The sequence below is a fragment of the Monodelphis domestica genome, chromosome 2 (genome assembly GCF_027887165.1).
Source record: "Monodelphis domestica isolate mMonDom1 chromosome 2, mMonDom1.pri, whole genome shotgun sequence".
NCBI lineage: Eukaryota > Metazoa > Chordata > Mammalia > Didelphimorphia > Didelphidae > Monodelphis > Monodelphis domestica.
In genome coordinates, this window is record NC_077228.1 from 34,434,263 (window position 1) to 34,444,114 (window position 9,852).

Genomic DNA, 9,852 nt, shown 5'->3' on the forward strand with positions numbered 1-9,852 from the left:
CACCCCTTGACACTCCCCTGCCTGGCGGCTCGGATGTTCTTAAACAGACCTCCCACGCAGAAGCTGGCCGGGAATACACTCCGACACTTTGGCGCAGTCCCTCATACTGACGATGCCATCCAGACAAAACCACGCCGGGACACCCCGAGGGAGGCTGCCACCCCCTCGCTTACGTATCCTCCACAGCCCGAGGCCGCCACGAGCTGCTCACACTCCCATGCAATCCCTTCCCGGCTTGCCCAGCACACCTGATGGCAGTGCAAGCCCTCACCTTCCAGTGCCTGTGCTTCTGCCCGGAGTATCGGAGCTGATAGTGGGTCTTCCCGGGAAGCCAGGGCAAAGGCGGCCTCCAGCTCAGCTTGAGCTGTCCACCCTGTCCGGCTGTCCACTGCAGCTGTGGGGCTTCAGTGAGAACTGTAGAGGCAGGAGAGAGGTGGGGGGCAGCGCTCAGGGCCGTTCCGGGGGTGTGCAAAGATTTGGGGTCAGAAGGAGATGGTGTCGGGAGCCGGGAGAGTCTCACCAATCTGATGCATCCAGAAGGGAGTGCCAAGGAACTGATGGATGGTCCCCTGCTCAGTGGTTATTTCCACCAGGATGTGAATGGCGCTGTCATTTTGGGACTCGAAGTGACATTGGGTGACTGGGGTTTCCTCTTCCCTGGAGTCCATTTTCTCACATTTCTCCCATGCCGGACCCCTGCGGAGAAACCCCCTCTCCCCCACCATGGTCCATGATAGGTTTACTGGACTTCTGGGCCATTTAAAAACCCTTACTTACTGACTTATAACAACTCTAAGTTAGAAGGGCAAGGACTAGGCAAATAGAGTTAAGTGACTTGCCCAGGGTCACACAGCAAGGAAAGGATGTCACATTTGAGCCCAGGACCTTCCATCTCCAGGCCTGGCTCTATCAACTGAGACACCTACCTGCCCTTCAGAACCCTTTATTTAAAAAAAAAAAATCCCTACTTTCTGTCGTAGAATCAATACTGTATATTAGTTCCAAGACAGAAGAGTGATGAGGGCTAGGCAATAGGGGTTAAGTGACTTGCCCAGGGCCATCCAGCTGAGAGGTATCTGTGGTCAGATTTTAACCCTGGACCTCTGGACCTGGCTCTCAATCTGCTGAGCCACCTCACTGCCCTTGTTCAGGGCCATTCCTAACTGATCCTGTCCCTGGCACTCGGCCCACACAGCCAATCTATTGTAGGGTTGTGCTGCCCTGTGCAGACCCTCCTCTCCTCGCCTGTGTGATTGCAAGCCTCCTAACTGGTCTCTCTGCTTCCTAAAATGTAAGTCTGACCCCATCCCTCCCTCTCCTACTCCCACTGAGTGGCTCCCTGTCCCCTCCAGGATCACAGAAACCCTGTTTAGCTCCTCTTTCACTTCTCTCTCTTTCATGCACTCAGGGATCCAATGGCTCTGTCTGGCCTCTTTGCTCTTCCTTGGAAATGACACTGCATTCCCCACCTCTGTGCTGTTGTATTGGCTTTGGCCGACTCCTGGAATGGTCTACACCTTCATCTCCACGTCCTGGCTTCCTTTAGCACTCGGCACCCCTCTCAGGTGGCCTTCTGTCTAGCCTGTGCCTCTCAGTATGTCCACGGCTGTGTGCATGCTGCCTCCCCCCTCAGAATGTGAACTGCTTTTGCCTTTCTATGTATGCTCCCCACTTAGCTCAGTGCCCGGCTGGTGGGATGGTGCCTGATGACTGACTGCCTGTTGATTGACTGCTTGACATCCTGGTTTGGGAGGGCCAAAGAGCCCAGCAGGTCAAGACCCTGCCCCCTCCAGAAGAGCCCAGCAAGGTGAGGCAGGGCCAAGGCCTGCTTCTGGAGGGGGCGGCCTGGTCAGGGACAGCTCCCCTGACTGCCCATCACCTGCTCTGGAGATTCCACTGTGGACCAGTGTGCTGCCATCTGCTGAGCAAAGTTCAGCAGGGCAAGGCTTGAAGGGGCTTCTAGTGGAATCTCTCAGCTATGAAATAGGGGTAAGAAATGCAGGCTGGGGCCCTGAGTTGTTCTGCGGGATGTCCGGGACCTGGCTCCTGCTCTCCAGCAGTTCAGAGAAGGGCTGGCCTGGTCAGGACGGGGCCTGCTTGTCCAGGGTGGCTTGAAGTGGATGGGAATAACCCAGTCCCTGGGGATAGCTACCCCCCCCAGCCCCCCAGTCCTGGAAGACTAGCTCCTAAGGGGAGGAGTTCTAGAGCAGCCCCACGGACAGGATTCACTGCCACTCAGGTAAAGGGGAGAGGCAGGCTCACAGCCTCGGTGTCTTTGTCCACTTCTCTCATTTACTACCTCCCCACCCATAACCAATTTGTTGTCAAGTTCTGCTGGTTCTGCTCTCCTCTGACTCTGCCACCACCCTGGTGTAGGCCTTTATGCCTGGCCGAGGCCAGTAGCCTGCCCATTGGTCTTCCTGCCACAAGTCTCCTGACCTCAGTTTCTTTACACAGCCCTCACAATAATCCTTCTAAGGCCGTCTGAGTGAGGCCCCCACATCAATTCCAGCCATTTCCTGTTGCCTCCAGGCTCAAAGTCCTCTGTTTGGCTTTTTAAGGACCCTCAAGGCCTGGCCACATCCTACTTTTCCAATCTTCTTTTGCTTATTTTCTCCATCTCTCCTGCCTCTATCCACACACTCTGCAATCCAGGGATGCTGGATTAAGCAATGTGCTCCATCAAGACACTGGCTGTTACCCCTGCCTCAGGCCTGGTATTCTCTCCTCCCTCATCTCTGCCTCCTGACTTCCTGCAGGCCTCCACTAAAATCCCTCCTGAAAGAAGCTTTCTCCAGCCCTCCTTAATCTTAGTGCCTTCCCCAGTTTATCCTGTCTCTATCTCCTTGTCACCTATAGACGTTGTTTGCATGTTGTCTCCCACCTTAGACTGTGAGCTCCAGGAAGGCTCTTGTCTTTCTTTGTATTCCCCAGTGCTTAAGCACAGTGCCTGACACACTTCATAAATGCTAGTTGGAAGGGGTTAGGTGGCTCAGTGCATAGAGTACCAGGCCTTGAGATAGGAGGTCCTGGGTTCAAATCTGGCCTCAGGCACTTCCTAGCTATTTGACTTGGGTAAGTCCACTTACTGCTCTTCTGCCTTGGAACCAATATACAGGATTGATTCTAAGACAGAAGGTAAGAGTTAAAAAAAAAATAAATGCTTAACTTCACCAAGAATAAAGAAGTCAAAGAGATCTACTCAGGTCCAAATGTCCATTTCTTACAAAGAATTTTCAGGGTTTCTGTCTCTTTCTCATTAAATCCCAAATCCCAGAACGAGGAGTATCTCCCAAACCACCAGCTCTGCTTCCAGGTCAATTTCTCAGCCATCATCTGGGAAAGAGGCCTTAGTAGAGAAGTGGCCCTCCATCCCTACTACCACCAACTGAAGACCAAATGCAGCAAGGAATCCTGAGGGAGAGATGGGTTGGCACATGTCGGGTGGGTCAAACCAATACCACTTCCTTTCAGAAGAGACAGCCAGAACAAGACACCACGAGACCAGAACTAGCAGTACTCTGCTCTCCTTGCCTCTTCCAGCCTTGTCTCCACAGCCATCCTCCCAAGGAAGAAACCTCTGGAGAGACAAGACCTGACAACTGCTTCTGTAGGAGCTTCAGCACCCACCTTCCCAGAAACCATAGGGACAAAAGCCCTAAAAATGAATGCTCTTCCCCCAAAAGGCATTGGCACTTCCAAATGGTTCAACACCAGAAACAGAGAAGGATTTATTAAAGGAAATTACCATAAAGGAGATTCATAGCCATCTGCCCTTCTGCTGTATTCTAAGGACTCATTTCCCTCAGCTGACTTGGAGCTGAGACCTCCTCTATGAACTGTCACCACCCATGACCACAGCAAGAACAAGGGCTGCCTCCTTTTCTATTTGTACTGACAGCACTTTGCATGCAGTGAGCATTTCACAAGCTATTTTTCATTTCTTGGTTTAATTCCCTTGGAAGCCATTATCATCACTAATCAGAAGCCTGTAGATTCTTTCCTAGTCTCCCTTCCGTGCTCTCTTCTCAGGTCATTTACCACCTACTGGAAATTTCAGATTGGAGGTCTCAAAGAAATCCCAAACCCAATATGTCCAAGATGGAATTCCTTCTGGTTTCCCCAAACTCTTCCCTTTCCTTTAGGTTTCTTTTTAAAGGGACCATCATTGTCCATGTTACCTAGATTAGAAATCATGATAGAACACTGGCCCTGAATTCAAAACCTGCCTCTGCTCTGTGATCTTAGCAAATCACCACCTCTGTCTGCCTCAGTTTCCTCATCTTTAAAATGAGGTTAATAATAACACCTTCCCTCCTCCAGGATTGTTGTTAGGATCAGAGAAGATAATATTTGTAAAGCTCTTCAGAAATCTTAAAGAACCATATAAATATGAACCATCATTAATATTGTTGTTCTTATTGTTAGTCATTTTTTCAGTTGTATCTGACTCTTTATGACCCCATTTAGGGTTTTCTTGGTAAAGATTCTGACCTGTTCTGTCATTTCCTTCTCCAGTTCATTTTGAAGATGAGGAACTGAGACAAACAAGGGGAAGTGACTTGCCCAGGGTCACACAGCTAATAAGTGCCTGTGGCCAGATTTGAACTCATGAAGATGAGTCTTCTTGATTCCAAGTCCAGTGCTCTATCCACTGTACCCACCTAGATGCCCCTGTTATTATCATTATTCTTGTCTTTTTACTTTCCCCCATCCCACATATGCAAACAGTGGCCAAATCTTGTTTCTAGCCTGACAGTATCTCCCTGTTCCCTTCTCTCTACTCACATAGCATTCACCTTGCTAGTCAGACTCTCATCACCTTTCATCACAGTGCATTCTCCATCTTGAAGCTACCCTCCTCTGATGCCAAAGTGATTTTCCAAAGTGTGGGTCTAACCCTATAAGCCCCCTATCACCTCTAGGGGAAGGCTCAAGTTCCGGGGTTGGCATTCAAAGCTATCATCTGCCTCCTTCCTACCTCTCCAGGCTTCCCTCCATGAACTCCATGATCCAGCTCCACCTGCCTGCTTGGGGCTTCTTCCAATGTGTCTCTGCCTCAGCCCTCAGTTCCCCATGCCTACAATGCCCTTCTCCCTCATCTCTGTTTCAGGGAATTTTCTTCAAGTCTTTCTTCAAGTCCCAGCTCAGCACTGAGCCCTTTTCTGGTCTTTCTCCTCCTCCCAGGGCCTTCTCCTCTACTTCCTATTATCCTGAGTCTATAGGAACACGGATTCTCTTCCAGACTAGCCCATGAGCTCCTGGGGAGCTCACCTCTTTTCTCCCCTCCCCTCCCCTCCTCTCCCCTCCTCTCCCCTCCCCTCCCCTCCCCTCCCCTCCCCTCTCCTCCCCTCCCATCCCCTCCCCTCCTCTCCCCTCCCCTCCTCTCCTCTCCCCTCCTCTCCCCTCCCCTCTCTCTCTCCTTCATTTAATCTGGAGCCTCTGTGATCCCAGGCTTCCAGCCCTGCTGGCCCCCCCCTGCCTGCTCACCTGTCTCCAGGGCAGCTGCCAGTGGTCCTCCAGTGGTAGAAGTAGCCATGGGAGGTGGTGGGATGGGCTGGTCCTTGCCACTGGCATGTGACTTGCTCCAGGTCCTGAGTGAAGCAGTGCAGCCCAATCTCCCCTGGGCCAGGAGAGAGAGACTGTGCTGGGCCCCAGCCAAACCTCATGAGTGTGTGAGTGTGTGTGAGTGATTCTGCTTTTCTCCCCATTCCTGTTCCTCTGCACAATCAACCTTCCACCTTCCCCCCAGGAGGCTCACTTGCATCCTGTGGCAGGGTCACAGTCACAGGAGATGACCAAGGTCCCCAGAAACCCTTGAGGGAGATCCCATCAGGCTTCCTCCGGAGCTGGAGCCAATAGGAGGTCCCAGGTTGAAACCCGGAGATGATACAGCTTCCACCAATTAGATCTGAGGGCTGAAGAGGGCCATCATTGAATCAGAGACTCCAAGATAGATGGGGCTTGAGGTCTCCTCCAGTCCAACTCCCTTCTCCCCCTCCGTGCAATCTGCCCCACTCACCATATTCCTAGCAGGGAGGGGGCATTTAACTTTTGCTTTGACATCTAGAATGATGGGGAACTCACTACCTTATAGGAGGAGGCTATGTGGGTGGCTCTTGTCACAAGACCAGCCTCCTGGGGGCCTTCAGGCTTGGTAAGTTGGGGGCTCAGGGGGGCTGATTCAGTGATGAACCCAAGATTCATCCATATGACTATGGCCCCTCACTCTTGGACCCAGGCTCCAAGCTCTGGACATGCCATCTGGGGAGAGGGGAGAGGATGGGGCGCTAGGGGGCCGCCAGAGGGAATGCTCTGGGTCTGGGGTGAGAGAAGAGGGGGCCGGAGGAATCTGGGTACTTCTCTGGTGGCTTTAAGCGGCGGCGGACCATCCCACTGTGGCCCTGCGGGTCCCCTGATGGCGGGTGCCTCGATGGTGGGGTGCTGCTGTAGAGCCTGAGCCGGAGTGGCCTGCCGGGGCCACCTCATGAACGGGCAGCACGTGGGCGCTTGGAGCAGAGCCGTGACCGTGGGCTGAGTAGAGCTGCTGGGATCCACAGGGCCATACTGGAGTTCATGCTGCATGAAGTCACTAATTTCGAGGGGCTGCACCTCCCACGTGACTTGCAGCTCTCCAGTCTGACCAGAAGTCACGGCAGTGATGCTCTTGGGTGGGGCAGGCAGGCCTAGAGGAAAGAGCTCATCACCTCAGCGCTTCCCTCCAGCCCCTTCGGATGCTCTCCCCAGGCCCCCTGGAGCGCCTCCCCCAGGGACTGAGGAAGGACAGGTCCCTGAGCACAAGGCTAAAGAGGGAGGATACACAGCACTGAGAAGTAGTTTAGAGTCTTGTAGATCTAAAGAGCTTTAATTGAAGAGGAAGGGAGGGGCGGCTGGGTGGTTCAGTGGATAGCGTGCCAGGCCTGGAGTTGGGAGGGCTTGGGTTCAAGTCTGACCTCAGACACAGTTTAGCTGTGTGACTCAGGATTAAGTCACTTAATCCTGTTTGCCTAGCCCTTGCCCTTCTGTCTTAAAGTTATTTCTAAGACAAAAAGTAAGAATTTCAGGGGAAAGAAAAAGAAAGATAGGGAAGGCAGGGGAAGGGAGAAAAATTGTCTCCAATAAGCCAGATACTATAGTGAATAACTACAATGCAGAAGGGAGAAAAACACGTAAGACACTCATATTCACAAGTCAACATCCAGGAAGAAAGCTGGTAGAAGGCTACATGGCCTTAGCTGTCTATACCTAAAAAGGTGCAATCAATGAAAGTTGGTAGGAGGAAACCCCTAACAAGAACCTTATTCTAAAGACATGGGACGGAGAAAGGGGGAAAGGGCAGAAAGGGCAGGATAAGATTGAGCAGAAAGCACAAAACCTCCCAGGAGGAAATCCAGGAACTAGAGGAGGAAAGCAGGCAGGAAGACAAGTAGAGGCTGAAATGGACATGTTCACTGAACTACAGAAGAAGGGAAGAGCTGAGAGGTCTAGAACAGAGATCTCGAGACTGGAACAGAAGCATAATACGATAATGATATGATGAGATATTTCAAGATCTGCTAATAATTGAGGATAATTTCATCTTGCAAAAGATGAAAGCACAACATGGGGGAAATCCTGGATGTGTTCCATCAGTGGAGAGGAACTTGGTGCTGTGGTAGAGGTAAGGAGAAGCTTGAAGGAAAGTCATTATTTTTTTTAATATTTTAAGAGATTTATTAATGATAATAAGAAATAAAGGAATAAAAAGGAAACAAAATAAAAACCATGTGCCATGGCTAATCTACCTGTTCAAAAATCCTGCACTCCACCACAGTCGCAACCCAGGAAGCAAAGAGGAAAGTCATTATTGCCCCTTGACAGTGTGTGACAGAGATGTTGAGGGCATCTGGGAATAATCTGACGGGCACCGGAGATTTTGAGAGAACAGATTTGAAATGGTTCAGGGAAAGGCTAGGCAGCATCCCAGGGACTGAAATTCTACTAAGGAAGTCAACCCAAGAGCAGTTGGAAACTCTAAAGAATGACATTCAGAAGGAAGCAATTCTAATGAGGAAGCAAAGTAGAAGGCATTTAAAGAGACCAGTGTGGTTGCACAGGGAGTGCAGCAACCAACTTGGATTTTGAAAAGATACAGAAAATGGCTGGAGGCAAAGTCAAGTAACAGAGAATAAATAAAATAGATGGAGATGGCCCCATAAGGACCCATCAGAAAAGTAAAAGCTCAAAATAAAACTAAACTGGCAAGGAAAGCTAAGGACAAGAAAATAATTCGAGGTATCGAGTTTCATTTTTATTGCATTGGTTTGTCTGCTCTATTGGGAAGTGTCTAAGTCAAATTTGAACCCAGGACCTCTCATTTCTAGTCCTGACACTCTATCCACTGATCCACCTAGCTGCCCAGCAGTACCTTCTTGATAGAGTTTTTGTGGAATCCCATGGGATGACCGTTTGCAAATCTAAAATTGTTATCTAGATGTCAGATTATGATTATTAACGATTCAAGTCTTGAACAAGCTAAAAGAGGCAAGTAGGTGAGGCAGTGGATGGAGTCTGGAAAACCTGAGTTCAAATCCCATCAAAGACACTTGTTGGTTGTCTTCCGTCTTCACCTCAAGGGCCCTCGGCAAGTCACTTCACTTCTGGCTAGCCCAGTTTTCCCGTCTGTAAAATGGGATGATAACAACACCTACCTCCTAGGGTGGTCGTAAGGACACCCCAGGATCACTTAGCAGACCTTGGAGCCATCTACGCATGCTAGTCGTATTACTTGGGGTTGGACGGAACAAGATGGGATTCCACTGGAGCCGCCAGTGCTCGGGGCAGACATCGGTTCCCCGAGCACCGGACAAGTCTAGAAGCTAGAGCTGAGGCTACACTCAGCCTGCTGGACTGCTGGGGGAGGCGCCCTCGGGATGCACTCTGCCTGGGTCAGGCCCCGCGGCATCATGGTTACTTCTGAGTGGCCTGTTTGAAGATGGAGGTTGGCAGGGGGCTGGAGGAACCCTGATGTGTGCCCAGGGAAGAGAAGGGAAGAAACTTGTTCTGCTGGATTAACAGGGAGCAGCGGAGGGGGGGGAGGGGAAAGATACAAAGAGATGAGGTGGGGGTGAGCGTGGAGGGAAACCCCCAAAGCCAGATCAGCCTCCAAGTGGAAAGCGGCCTCCGCAGGGACGTAGAGTGGGCTGGAATGGGGGTTCCTTTTGGCTGCCCTCCCGCTTTTCCTTTGTGATCCTGAGTGAGGAGGAGGATTGTGGGGAAGGAGGGGGCCGCAGGGCTGCCAGGCCTCACCCACGTTTTCCACGCTGAGCACGCGCTGGGTCCGGTTTTGGGCTCTGGCAGGGTCCCACAGCCACAGGGCCAACTTGGCAAAGAGGCGCAGGCCATCCGCAGGCTGGACTTGGCAGGCGTGGCGCAGGCCTCCCCCGGGCAGTCTCTGGGCACTCAGGGGGCACACCTGGGGCTCCTCCCTGCGGGCCGGGCACGGGTCTCAGGGCCCAGCGTGGAGACTGCCAGGGGAGAGGATGCTGCCGTCCTGGCCCTCCCCTCTCCTTCCCAGCCGCCCTGCCTCCAGCCTGGCCCATAGCTCTGGCTCCTCCCCCTGCTCCCCCCCCCCCCGCCGTTTTAGTGGGGGGGGTGCGAAGGGAGCCGCCCCCCAGCCCCCTCCCCACCCCTAGCCCCAAGCCCGCACCCCGGGTAGGCAAAGAGGAGCTGGTAGGGCTCTCCATCTTGGCCGCCTCCCGGCTCTTTGTCCTCGGCCTCGTCCCAGAAGCACGTGAGGTCCTCGAACTCTCTGGAGAAGCAGCGCAGGGGCTCGGGCTCCTCGGCCAGAAGCTGGGCATCTGGGGTGGGGCG

General features: G+C 52.2%; 1 protein-coding gene across 1 annotated transcript in view; it reads right to left on the reverse strand.

Annotated features, from left to right (window-relative positions):
• Positions 1-169: 169 nt before the first annotated feature.
• MPL (MPL proto-oncogene, thrombopoietin receptor) overlaps positions 170-9,852 on the reverse strand; it is a 12,717-nt gene continuing 3,034 nt past the window's right edge. Inside the window, exons 3-9 of the mRNA XM_056814601.1 lie at positions 9,689-9,839; positions 9,289-9,467; positions 6,230-6,686; positions 5,762-5,940; positions 5,491-5,623; positions 521-696; positions 170-414 (exon numbers count right to left, since the gene is read on the reverse strand). Coding sequence (XP_056670579.1) covers positions 170-414; positions 521-696; positions 5,491-5,623; positions 5,762-5,940; positions 6,230-6,686; positions 9,289-9,467; positions 9,689-9,839 — 1,520 coding nt within the window. The remainder of the gene's footprint in view (positions 415-520; positions 697-5,490; positions 5,624-5,761; positions 5,941-6,229; positions 6,687-9,288; positions 9,468-9,688; positions 9,840-9,852) is intronic.